This window comes from Cupressus sempervirens, chromosome 8 (assembly GCF_028749045.1).
Source record: "Cupressus sempervirens isolate cs-2001-9-10 chromosome 8, ASM2874904v1, whole genome shotgun sequence".
NCBI classification, from domain to species: Eukaryota; Viridiplantae; Streptophyta; class Pinopsida; order Cupressales; family Cupressaceae; genus Cupressus; species Cupressus sempervirens.
The window spans coordinates 789413528-789426941 of NC_143125.1; the positions used below are offsets into that span (position 1 = coordinate 789413528).

Consider the following 13414-nt stretch of genomic DNA (forward strand, 5'->3'; position numbering starts at 1 on the left):
TCTACTTAAGTTTAACACATTAAAAAGAATTAATTACAACAAATAATAATAACTAATAGTATGCATAAATAGAAATAAACAATATCACAAAAGTTTTTAAATCTACTAAATAAGATAAATTGATTGCCCTCTTTCCAAAGCATCATTAAAGGATATCAGCCTAAGCAATTAGTATTGTTAAAATACAACTCAACATTTTTATAATATAAAATAACCAAATAATTACCATATTACCATATTATTCCAATATTAAATTAATGATTTAAATTTTCCTTTTCCAAAGAGAATAAATTAATTATTACTTTTCTAGGCCACTATGTCATGTATGACATTGGATACTTACATTGAAAATATCCCTGTTTGCCCTAGCCTTCGGGCACATCAAAGGCTAGGAGCTAAGGTCACATGGGGAGCAAGGGTTGAATGAGTGTTTTGAATTTAAGGCTATTTTAAGGAAATTTCCGTGGTGATTTGAGGGTTTTCTTTTTATTTTTGGATTTGGGCATTGTCTTTTCATGAGATCTAGTTAATGGTTAAAGTGTAATAAAAAAATGAAGAGGCATTTAATTTAAATTTTTTTTTTAAATATTGTGTCCTATTCCAATAGAGGAAAATGTTGTCCATAGGGGTGTTTTTCAAGGGAACATGCCCTTGTTGGGATTGCTAATGGGGAATATAAAGATCAATGTTTTTTTAATTATCTTGTGATTTTTCAATGCTGACTTCAAGTGAAATAATTTTTAGAGGACACGTAAATTTCTATTGAACCAATAATCAATTTGTCAGTAATCTATCCAAAATCAACTAGATGAATGAGGATAATTAGTTTGCATGTATCCAAACAACATTTATTTCAATGTATCTAGCCAACATTGAACTTTACACACAACCATGTTCTACATTTTTGAGCTCATTAAAGATGGAAAGACTATTTTTAAATGATAAAATTATTAAATATTCCCTTGTAAACTCAATCCAAATAGAATATAAAGAAACATTAAAAAATCAATTTAAAATAATAAATTACATTAACTACATCAAATTTACATTTGCATGTCACCATATTCTATTCCCACTTTTAACCTTACCAACACTCCACTCAAAGTTCACATGTGACCATGTTAAGGCCCCATGTGACCATATTGAGACCCATATGCCATATCTATTAAGGCCATCTTAAGGCCCCATGTGACCATGTTGGGACCCATGGTCCCATATCTATTAGGGCCATATGAAGCGTGTTTTGGTATCATTGTCCATTAGAATAAACCAGTTTTAAACTAGGGAGGAATATATCTTGAGGTATTCCTCACATGGGGCACGTCTTATGTAGTGGTTTACCCAACTCGTAATGTACATAGTCAACAAGCAAAAGCTAAGCAAATCTACCACCATGTGACTCCTAGAGTTTTTTAAGTATTTATTTTAATCAAGTCTACTCAATCCTCTTTGTTTCCACATGGGGTCTATGGCTTTGGATTCTAAGGCATACATTAAGTGATGTAACCAAACTCATTTCATTAGAGTATAATTGTTAAGATTAGATTACATTGGTAGGCGGGCATGGGATTCTATGTTCTCCCATGATCAACTACTAACCATGTGACTTTAATGTATTGGCACTGTAGACTAATAGCGCATCCTAAATAATGGAGGAGAATCACTTCTATTGGTTTAAAAATGAATCCGCCATTATCACCATATTGACTTCCCAAAGCTCTTTGAACTGTAACTTCCAATCCCCACTGTTGTCCATGTGAGTAATAAATGGAGTTATCTAATTATCTCCTACCCATGAATAGAAGATGCTCTTCTTTTTTAAGGTAATGAATGAGAGGATATAATGGAGATGGTTGATGTATCATCATATGATATTTCTTCTTGTTAATTGAAGTTTTGATCTAATTTATTGTTTAGCGATCAAGATACAGTATATTAGATAGTATGTAATTGAAAATATGATTTTTCTTTGATTCTCGATTGATAAGAAGTGAAAAAGTCGATTATGCAACCATAGATGTCATGGTACATCATGAAGATTATAATGCACCTTTTCATAGAACAAATATAATGCATTTACACTAAAAATATAGGAGCTGGTAAAAATATAGGATGCATTACCCTTTAACCATTGAGTAACATACTTGTATGCATAGATCAGTACTAAGGCATGATAGACCACAATTAAAACATTGTGCTGATCAGTACTAAGACATAATAGACCACAATTAGAAGATTGACTTGATCAGTACTTATCCATAATAAACCATAATTAGGACATTAAGTTGATCAGTACTTAGCCATAATAAACCATAATTAGGATATATTAAGTTTGACCGGAAAGAGAAGATTATAATCGAAAACAAAATACCCACTTTCTTAGAGAGAGAGCCCACCAGTGGATCAGAATACAACCCAGACCCCATAATCTCTTCCTTGGTTCCTTGATGGCAGTATAAAATGGTGTACCATCTTCCTTAATTCCTTCGTTGTGGGCTAGTGTGTGTGGTCTACCATCTTTTTCATGTCAAATCCTCACAATGCATTGTTCTACAATGTGAAAAACAACTATACTTTACCAGCTAAGCCCCACAAGCCCCTTCTTCTCTAGCCTGATGTGACCTTGCTGCCTTTAGTATTAGGGTGCTGTGGGTGACACTAATAATTATGCACATCCGCATGCCTAGGCCCAGAGCAGGCTCATTATCATGATTATTACTCATTCTAGGCTTCTGCTTTGCTTGACAGCAACAATGCCAAACAAAGTAAGCAATATATTTTCGTTTTAAAAAAAATAATGATAAGGCCACTTTACTCTCTTTAATCTGTATAGCTGGGATCCTTTAAAGTGTCAAGGTCTCTCTGTTCTTCTGGTAACAGTATTATTGTTTGGTTGGTTGGGATATCCTGTCAAACAACAGAGGCAGTAGCAGCTCTAGTTAGATAGCAAGGTATACACCGCCAGAGAACATATATATACAATAAGTATGTATGTTATCTTGAGCCTTGGTGAAGAACAAGAATAACAATTCTGCTTCTGGATAATTTGGGCTACATTGAGAATTCTTGCCTCAATTCACCCGAAATCCTTCCTTCAGCAGCTCAAGGTGTATGTTTTTCTTGATTGAGTCCTCCGTATATTGCTGCAACAACAGATCTTGAGCTCTTGTGCTGATTGCTGATGAAGATGGTGCCACAGAGGCAGGCAGAAGAAGCTATAGTGGCAAATTATGGAGAGATGGAGGTGGAAGGGAAGGATTTACAAAATAAGGGTACTGACGAGGCGTCCTTTAAAGGGACCGTTAAGAGCTTCTTCTGGCATGGGGGTTCTGTTTATGATGCCTGGTTTAGCTGTGCATCAAACCAGGTGCATAGATCCATACCTCCAATCTGGACAAATGTTATGCCGTGTGTTCGTTTCAGTCTGTATTGTGTCATTTTTCGTAGAATTAGGTAGGATAGTCGTGTGTATCGATTGAAATGTCCATGTATATTCCTGCACCTTGGTAATGTTAACAAAATAGTTGGTTGTGGTATCGAAACTCAAGGGATGTTGGTTGTCGTGGGTTGTATCATTGAAAGTTAAAGGATGTGACCTGGCCGGTTGTTGTTCTTGAGAGTTCTGGCATGTGGGTGTTGTGGGATTTTCTGTGTCTAATGTGTTATGCTTTTTTGCGTCATTTTATGTCAATGGCATGTAGTGACAAGTGAGCGATTGGGATTTTGCAGGTGGCCCAAGTGCTCCTAACTCTGCCATATTCCTTCTCACAGCTCGGAATGGTGTCTGGGATCGTGTTCCAGATATTCTATGGCATTATGGGAAGCTGGACGGCTTATCTGATCAGTGTTCTTTATGTTGAGTACCGAAGCAGGAAGGAGAAGGAGAATGTTAGCTTCAAGAACCATGTTATTCAGGTGATTATCTCAGTCAAGTCTATAAACTTTTTTAACCGTTGGGTTTGCTAGGGCTTCTTTCTGGTCTGTTAAGGCGAGCACTGCCAGTGGTGTGTCTGGTCGGCACTCCAAGGCCCGTAAAACTTGACAGAGTTTCCGCAACGCTGTAGCTTAATCTATGACTTCATGGAAGTGAGATTCTCAAAAATCCAAGTTTTTTGAGGGTTATTTGTAGAATAGTTTTTGTTCTTGGTGGTCTCCAGTATGAACCATTGGGGTAGTTTGAACAAAGCTAATTTCGTGGGAAAATCTAAATTTGGGATATGATTGGGGGCAAAAGTCGTTGGTCCTAAGGTCAATTCCACAATATTAGTGAAGACCATCTTTGCGCAGATAAAATTCCTTCAGAAGAGGAATAATTTTCAAAATGGCTGTCTATCCCTGACATTGTGCCAGGGAACATCCCCTGGCTAACTCTGTCTCCTTCTCTCTCACACACAACAATCTGGTGGGATGAGATTGGATGCTCTTAATGCTTATGACATCAACGAATTGCACCAATACACAGTACATTAACCACAAGCCAAAATAAGCCATTTATGGTACCATTCAGCATTCTTATGGGTTAGGAGGCTTCTTATGTAATGAGAGTACAACCCATATCTATTATCCACAACAACTAACCGCTAAGTCAAAAAGGAATCTGTTTGACATTTGCAGAGCCCTAAAGTAATTTTAGTGGCAGAGAGATCACAAAAGAACTTGTTGACCACAAAGCCATAAAGGGATCTACTTAACCTGTGCAGAATCTTCTAACAATATTATTACCGGATGGATAGACCTCATGCGCAATTTGTACTTCTCAGTAAATCTTAAGGAATTTCACCTAGAGAATCAGCCACAAAATGCTAATATTAGAGTTAACACTATGATGTTAGGATATGCCATATGGCAGGATGCCTATTGTGCTATGAGACTCTAACATGTAGATGTTAGAGACCTCAAGTGATGCTGGTTGTGGAGAGATTGAATTTGCCTTAAGTGATGCTGGTCGTGGATAGATTGAATTTGATTAATGTTCCAGAGTCCCTCTTCTAAAAAGAAGGGCCCTCTTCTAATAAGTAGGGGACTGAGGGTTCCTCTTTTGACTGAACTCTAGGTATATGATGATCCAGACCAGTCTATAAACAGGCTTGCCGGTTGAATCTGAGGATTATGTGTCATGTGCTATGCAAATTTCATTGATGTCAAATATCAAGCATAGCAATATTAAGCCTATAGGCACCTATTTATACAAAGCATCACATTTAATCAACATATAAAGGTACCAATCATATTACTATTAGTCAAAAAATCTGCCCTGATAAAACAGAGTGATACTGCATGAAATCAGGAACAAAACTGCTTGATCATTTTATTCTGAGTCATACTAGTTTTACTGTCCATTTCTCCTTGGTGCAATTACACTATGTTTAGATGAATGCCATACTCAGTAGAAACTGAAGGAGATGTTACACATATTTGCCATCTAATGTTGGCACCGATATCAGTAAAGCACTCTTATAGATGTTATTGTCCTTTGCAGTGGTTTGAGGTTTTAGACGGACTATTGGGACCCTATTGGAAAGCCCTTGGCCTTGCTTTTAACTGTACATTTCTTCTCTTTGGATCTGTCATACAGCTCATAGCTTGTGCCAGGTATTCTTTATTTTTCAAACATTAACTCAAGTATTTTCTTTTTGAGTTTTCCATTGCCCCTAGAATGTTAACTGCCTGGTTCTTGTATTTGCTTTTGTATTTATGGTGCTGAGGCCTGCTTTGATTACAGTAACATCTATTATATAAATGATAATCTGGACAAGAGAACTTGGACATACATCTTTGGAGCTTGTTGTGCAACCACGGTCTTTATTCCATCTTTCCATAACTATCGAATTTGGTCATTTATTGGACTTGGAATGACCACATACACAGCATGGTACATGACAATTGCAGCCCTTGTTCATGGACAGGTATAGGTGCTGAAAGTCTAGTGTACTTAAAATTTAATTTGCCAAAGATTTCTATGCATGAAATTGATGAAATTTTTGGTCACAGGCTATATTAGAATATCTAACAGTGTTCCAATTAAATAGGTTGAAGATGTGAAACACTCTGCACCATCCAGGCTTGTGCTTTACTTTACTGGAGCCACAAATATTCTCTATACTTTTGGAGGCCATGCGGTTACAGTGTAAGTCTTCATCACTGATCAGCCTTCTGCTGCTTCCTACATATCGCTTTTGACTCTCAATTTAATTTTATTGTTTTTTGACATGTTCTATTGGCTCACTATTGACCTAATGAAACCTGCTTTACTTCTAAGTTCCATAGACGTAGCTCCTGTAGTTGTTGATCCTTGTTGAACTACTTGAAAAATTCATGGTTATTAATTTACTTCTCTTTTTCCCTATCGCTGTTAGTTTATTTTGATGAACTAGTTGGATTGATGTGTTATCACATGATTTTAATTTTATGCTCTGCAGGGAGATAATGCATGCCATGTGGAAACCTCAGAAATTCAAATCAATTTACTTGTTGGCAACTCTCTACGTTTTGACATTGACTCTGCCATCTGCAATATCTGTCTACTGGGCATTTGGAGATGAGCTTTTGACTCATTCTAATGCTTTCTCTATGCTCCCCAGGTCAGCATTCCGTGATATTGCAGTCGTCCTCATGCTTATCCATCAGGTACTAGAAGCCCTGTTTGGCAGCTCCATAAGTTTTATTTTAATTTTCCTATTTAGAAGAGATGCATCCAATTTAATGTATTACTTGTTTCGGACTTACTGAATCCCATTTTTGTCCACTGATAAGAAATTTAACTCGTGTATTCCTTTTATACAGTTCATTACTTTTGGGTTTGCATGCACTCCTTTATATTTTGTTTGGGAGAAAGTAATTGGAATGCATGACACAAAGAGCATATTTCTCCGGGCATTGGCCAGGCTGCCTGTTGTGATCCCAATCTGGTTCCTTGCAATTATTTTTCCCTTCTTTGGTCCTATCAATTCTGCAGTTGGTGCTCTTTTGGTCAGTTTCACTGTCTACATTATACCATCTATTGCACACATGCTCACCTACAGAACAGCTCTTGCCAGACAGGTAACAAGCTATGCTAATTCTTTCTCTCTTCAGTTTAATAATCATATTGCAGTACAGAGGTAAAGCATTCATATAACATTACCATCAGATTTCTGAAATGACAATATAAATATGTTGTTCTCAATAGTTTAGTTAATTATTTAGCATTCTTACTGACAAAACCAAAGCTAAACCTATGAGCATTTGATTTTGGAGCAACAGCATAATTTTGTTGATGAATTTGTGGGAATTCTTTTTCTTGCATTTTTCCTTCAGCGAGATTTCATGGTTCTAGGTCCCTAACATATCTCTTCCATGTGCATGTCAACAGAACTGTGTGGAAAAGCCTCCATTTTTCCTTCCAAGCTGGACTGCTATGTACATCTTGAACACATTCATTGTAGGTTGGGTGTTGATAGTTGGCTTTGGCTTTGGTGGTTGGGCAAGCATGACTAACTTTATCCAACAAGTGAACACATTTGGCCTGTTTGCGAAGTGCTATCAGTGCCCCCCAAGGGTGGCAGCTTCAGCTACTGCTGCACCCCATCCTCCTCTCTCTCATCACAGGAGTTGATTCCGAGGGTAATTTGATAGCACGTCAATTATATGATGATACATGTGTGGAAATATACTTATTTTTCAGGTCATGTTAGCACTGTCTTACAAGGACAAGAAACTGTTTCAGTAGGTAGATTGGTGACAATGGCAATTGTGGAAATGTTGATGGGTGACCGCTGTTCCGCACTCACTAACAGCATACAGTTCATTGAAAGTGCCCATTGTAAACGGGGATTTGTTTGTAATTTATACTCACTAATTTGTTATGGAGAACGTAAGTTTGCTTCTGCTCATCCATCTTACCAGGAGAATGTGCAGTGTAACAGTCAATACTTAGTCTCAATTTTATTTAAGGCTGGCAACTTAACTAGGCAAGCAGTTGCCTTGTGCTGTTACTGGTGGTTGGGTCGCAGCCTGTTTTGTTTAAACATGTCTATTAGTTGTGGTATGAGGATGCAAGGGTCATCTAAGACTCCTCTGCTTGTGAGTGTAATCTCAAAAGATGATGACTCTCAACAGTTATCAGATCATTGTATGTGTCTTTTTTCTTCTTATATGGAAGTTTATGTAAAATTTCTCGCACTCTTTCTTTTGTTCTCACATTCTCCACGAAGCTACTATTTGTTCAGACATTGTATCTCTTTTCTTTCATATGCTTATGGAACAATTCTTGCAGTCTCTTTCATTTCCACCACCTCCCTGAAGTTACCATACATTCAAACCCATCATTCTTATGGGTGTGATGCAATTCATTTTTATTAGAGAATAGCATTAATGAGCATTCATTATCATTGACAACCAGCAGTGGTTAGATATCGATTATAATTTGTGGTATATAAGCAAAATTGAATATCTTAACTTTTTAGTAGACCTCTGGAGGCAGCTTACTTTGTAAGTCAGCAAGGGTGCATGATCATGTGGATGCATCATTGCAATCTTATAAATAGTTAAGGAAAACGTGTATATTTCCAACTGCTATCTCGCATGTACGAAGTTACAAGCTCCATTTTATTGCCCAAGTACACCATAGACAATGGAAGTCTTCAAACTTTAATTGACACACGCTTTGATATGCTGGGATGTAAATATGCCGAAATGAAAAATGCCTTCTGATCTGTTATGACTTCTTATTTCAGTTCAAACTTCCATCATATGGGACTTAAAGAGCAGTACTGCAAAAAAGTCAAATGAATCACATGGGAACCCCAATAAACATTTTCCTTAGCCATTGATAAGATGTTTTTAGCAGTGTGTCAAATTATGATATTTTTATTAGGATTCGTTTGTATAGTTTGTTTCAAACAACTTGAATTATGTTTCATGGGTAGTGGCTACGAGAAACCCATCTCTCATGAGAATGAATAGCAAATTTAGCATTTGTTGCATCTAGGTGCTACTGACAGAGGTGAAACAGGGCTTTCCAAGGAGGTCACTCATTTCAGTACTACTACATTTCTAGTGTGTTAACCATGGGAACTTATCCAAGGGTAAGCCCACAATCTAAATATATTTGTAAAACCTTCAGCGGAGTGTTGTGCCTTATGAGCCATTTGTGGGTCAATCAGTTCAACCAAAAAACTATGCAGTTAAATTCTGAGAAAAATAATTATAATGTTCCTTGACAACCATCACATCTCTGTGATAGAATTGATGGAGCCAATCTAATCATTCATTTTCAGCTAACATACTTGTTAATTTTTACATTCAAATTTATCTCACAGAGGTGAAACAGGGCTCTTCCAAGGAGTCACTCGTTTCAGTACTTCTACATTTCTAGCGTGCTAACCATGGAACTTATCCAAGGGTAAGCCCACAATCTAAATATATTTGTAAAACCTTCAGTGGAGTGTTGTGCCTTATGAGCCATTTGTGGGTCAATCAGTTCAACAAAAAAACTACCCAGTTGAATCCTGAGAAAAATAATTATAATGTTCCTTGACAACCATCACATCTCTGTGATACAATTGATGGAGCCAATCTAATCATTCATTTTTGGCTAACATATTTGTTAATTTTTACATTCAAATTTAGATTGAAACAAAGTGAATGAACTATGAGACTCCATTATATGTCTGCATTTTCAATATTTAGATACGAACTTTGAGTTCTTCAAAAAAATTAGCAGTTGGGCATCATTTTTAACATTTCACATTTTAGATGGATGGATACAAGCTTCGGTAACACCTTTTGGGGCTTTCAGTCGGCTGAAGGCTTAACCAGGTCCCTTTGCCTTGTAACACCTTTTCTCAACAAGTCAACCAAGACTGAAGGATCTGAAACATCAATCATTGATAAGGGCCACATGTGGAACTCTGGTAATACGACCGAACTCTTGAAAACAATTCTTGCTTTGGCGTTCTATAGACCACAAACCATTCTATCGACGGTGAGATATAACATCGGGATCTATTTGATGTTATATATAGTTGAGCTCAAGGAGGCCAGCCAATTGATACAATTTCTTTCAATAAACGGGAATTATAATGCATATAAAGAGTCGGCATTACAAGAAATTGTGCCTGGAGAACATGAAATCCAATGTCAAAACCAAGTAAGAAACTTTTAAGTGCCAAATTATAAAGCAACAGACAAAGAAGTACAACAGAGAGCACCTAAAAGCCGTGACAGCCACTATTAAAGCCAAACAAGAAAAATGAAGAGCCTAATATCAAAACAACACAGGCGAAACATATATAAAAGGATAAATAGAAAAACTATGAGCCAAAAAGAAAGTAGTCACAGCTTTTTAAAAACAATATCCCATCAATCTTTACCCCTTTCCAAAAAAAATTGTGTAAGAATTAAATATTTTTTGAAGGGACCATTAAAACTCCAAAACATATAGAACCACTCAAAGCTATCATGACAAATTTTGGATGGGACAAACACAGTACAACATTTGACTAAGCTGTGAGAAACGATCAAACACAACTACAATCAAGTTGCCTTGTCACAAAAAACTAGAAAGTAGTATATCAGATATCTAACCTAAACAATACTAGACCCAATCCTATTCATCTGCACATCCTTGATATTGACGTGCAAAAACTTATTCGAAAAGAACTTCCTTTAACAAGAAAAATCCTTATCTGTTTATTACAATTAGTCCGTGATTTCCTCTAAATTTCGAATAACAAAAAATTATATTTAATTCAATGATCAATCAAAACAATACCAGACCCAACCCAACTCAACCTCACACCCTTAATTTTGATATGCACTAAAACTTATGTGAAAATAACTTCTAATTAAAAAACCCTAACCCTAATTGTTTATTGCAAAGATCCCAATACGATTATTATTCTCTCAGTAATTTCTTCGAAATTTTGTCTACAAGAAATTATACTTGACGGCCCTGTTAATTTCCTCACCCAAATATGACTGTCGGAATCAAAATTTATTTACCTAGTGTGTCCCCAGTTGAAGAATAACCTGTCCAAATTCTTTTGATGTAAGGAATCATTAATTAGCCCCTCGCAAGATTTACACGCGTATAAAGATTATATTTATTAGGTTTATGTCGCTCGATTCTGTGTCTCCATCTCCATGTCAGTAACACCGTTTACGCATCTTTGAATCGATAAAATAATTTGAATAAAAAAAATTCATTAACATCACGAAAAATAAAATAATAACAACTAAAAGCTTTACCAACTTGAATTTTGCAGAATAAGAAACATAGGAGAATGACATTTAGTCAACATGCACTCAGAGAACGGCAATATATGAAACATAATACATGCTTCTTTCAGGTAGATGAGTTGACTTGAGCTTGTGGGAAGTTCTTCATGGTCTTTAATCTCTTTCGGATTTAAGAGCTAAGACATTTCACAACATCAAAATGGAAATGGATGTTGATTCATACCTTTCATATATATGATAAACCTGCCATGTCAGTTTTAAATGTTTGTGAGATAAATGATTTCACTTTTTTTTACTTAACAAAAAACAATTAATTTTAATTTTTTTAGGGTCTGGTGTCATATAATGAAGTATTTTGGGTGGGAAAATATTATTTTTATTGGAAGGCTTCAATTCAATTCCATAAGTTGTTTTTTCCTTTATATATAATATTTTCTATTTGCTTCTATTAATCAATTGTTTTTATACAATTAATTTTGTCTAGTTTTCTCTTAAGTTTTTATTGGAAGGCTTGAATTCAATTCCATAAGTTTTTTCCCTTTATATGTAATATTTTCTATTTGCTTCTATTATTCAATTGTTTTTATACAATTAATTGTATCTAGTTTCCTCTTAAATCAATTATTTTTCTTATGTCTAGGTTATCGGAATCATTTGAAACGTAGAGGTGGATTACTATTAAAGTGATGCCGCAAATCTACTTGTTCAAAAAACGTATCAATTTTTTCAAATAAATTTGTTCTCTTTCATTCTTCTAATTTTTTATTTTATAAAATGATTTTGATGTAATCATCTTTTTGAAAAATCAATAATATACATATTGCTACTTTCTATCATTTTTTCTATTAATTTCTTCACTATTTTTAAATCAAATTACACATCAAAACAAGAGACGCAATGCGTCATAGTTCTTGCCTAATGCATAATGGTTCTAGAGGTGTAGATGAGTGAGAATAAGGTTAAATAGTTCTAAATTAACATTGTGAATGCATTAATTTTTGCTTAGAAATGCACTTGTGATTTGATAGGATGGCTCATATTTTGTTGTTAAATTCTTGTCCTAGAAATGCACTTGTGATCTGATAAGATGGCTCATATTTTGTTGTTAAGTTCTCGTGTTATATTATTATATCTTTGGGCATTTAAGCCCAAGAATAAGAGGCCAAAGTCCCCAGTATGGCACTAAGTACTTAATATCATACTACGATCAATACATATGCTTTAGACAAATTTGCACCTTCTATACTGACAGCTTAAAATATGTGCAATGAGGAGAGATATCCATACCAATATTTGAATTATAGAACTTGGAGAAGTGATGAAGCATTTGAAGTATCACATTATATGTTTAAGCATGTTATGCATGCTACTAGAGAACCATAAGTAGTTGGAAAAACTCCCCCAACTATGTATTATTCTCATATTGATTATCAAATGGAAGTCACACTATTTTTAATCATTAGATAGAGATAAATAGCAATATAGAACAATAACAACATAAACATATATGCAAAGGAAAACAAGATAGATAATATAGAGGAGGAAGAGGAAGAGAGATAAAATAGTAAGATAAAGTGATACCAACATAAGTTGTGTGTGTGTGTGAGAGAGAGAGAGAATTAAATGTAATTATTTTTCTTAATAAAACAAATAGTCAAAACAAAATGATGGTTATAATAAAAAATTAAAATATATTATATTTTAATTAATGAAACTAAGAATTTAATTTTTATATTAAAACTCACATTTGTATAAGAAAAAATGAAATGTATTGAAATATAAAAATATTTTATAAGTAAAACTAATTGTTTAATTTTACACAATTAGAAAAGGTTTACTATTTAATGTTTTGTATTTCCAATTTTTTCATAAAATTAAGTGATTTTTAATTATGAAATAATATGTATATTTGCAAATAATATATAGATGTAATACATATAAATTTGATGTTTATGAATAAATATGATGTAATAAATAAGAAATAGAATATAACTATTTAATTCTAATACATAGTTTATAAAAACTTAATAATAATTTATATGTCTTTTAGAATTGAATTATTTCTTTTTTGTGGTTATTTCTTGTAGTATTTTTTTTAATGTAAAATATAATTATTAATTTAATATTAAAATATATATATAAGTTTTTAATAGATTTAAACTAAATGATAAATTGTTTAAGTAAAAAATATTAA

The 13414-nt window shown here is 34.5% G+C and overlaps 1 protein-coding gene across 1 annotated transcript; it reads left to right on the forward strand.

Annotated features, from left to right (window-relative positions):
* Positions 1-3001: 3001 nt before the first annotated feature.
* Positions 3002-8160, forward strand: LOC149544767 (auxin transporter-like protein 4). The gene is made up of 8 exons (XM_089795343.1): positions 3002-3367; positions 3730-3915; positions 5480-5592; positions 5723-5906; positions 6030-6127; positions 6420-6627; positions 6784-7041; positions 7352-8160. Exons 1-8 carry the CDS (start codon positions 3182-3184, stop codon positions 7592-7594), a joined length of 1476 nt encoding a protein of 491 aa, XP_089651469.1. The 5' UTR covers positions 3002-3181; the 3' UTR covers positions 7595-8160.
* The last annotated feature ends 5254 nt before the right edge of the window (positions 8161-13414 follow it).

Bases quoted from the DNA above. Each gene is read 5' to 3' on its own strand.
- LOC149544767 (XM_089795343.1), top strand. From the start codon at position 3,182: ATGAAGATGGTGCCACAGAGGCAGGCAGAAGAAGCTATAGTGGCAAAT. The intron at 6,128-6,419 runs GTAAGTCTTCAT...TATGCTCTGCAG, and splicing joins GGAGGCCATGCGGTTACAGT to GGAGATAATGCATGCCATGT. The intron at 7,042-7,351 runs GTAACAAGCTAT...GCATGTCAACAG, and splicing joins GAACAGCTCTTGCCAGACAG to AACTGTGTGGAAAAGCCTCC.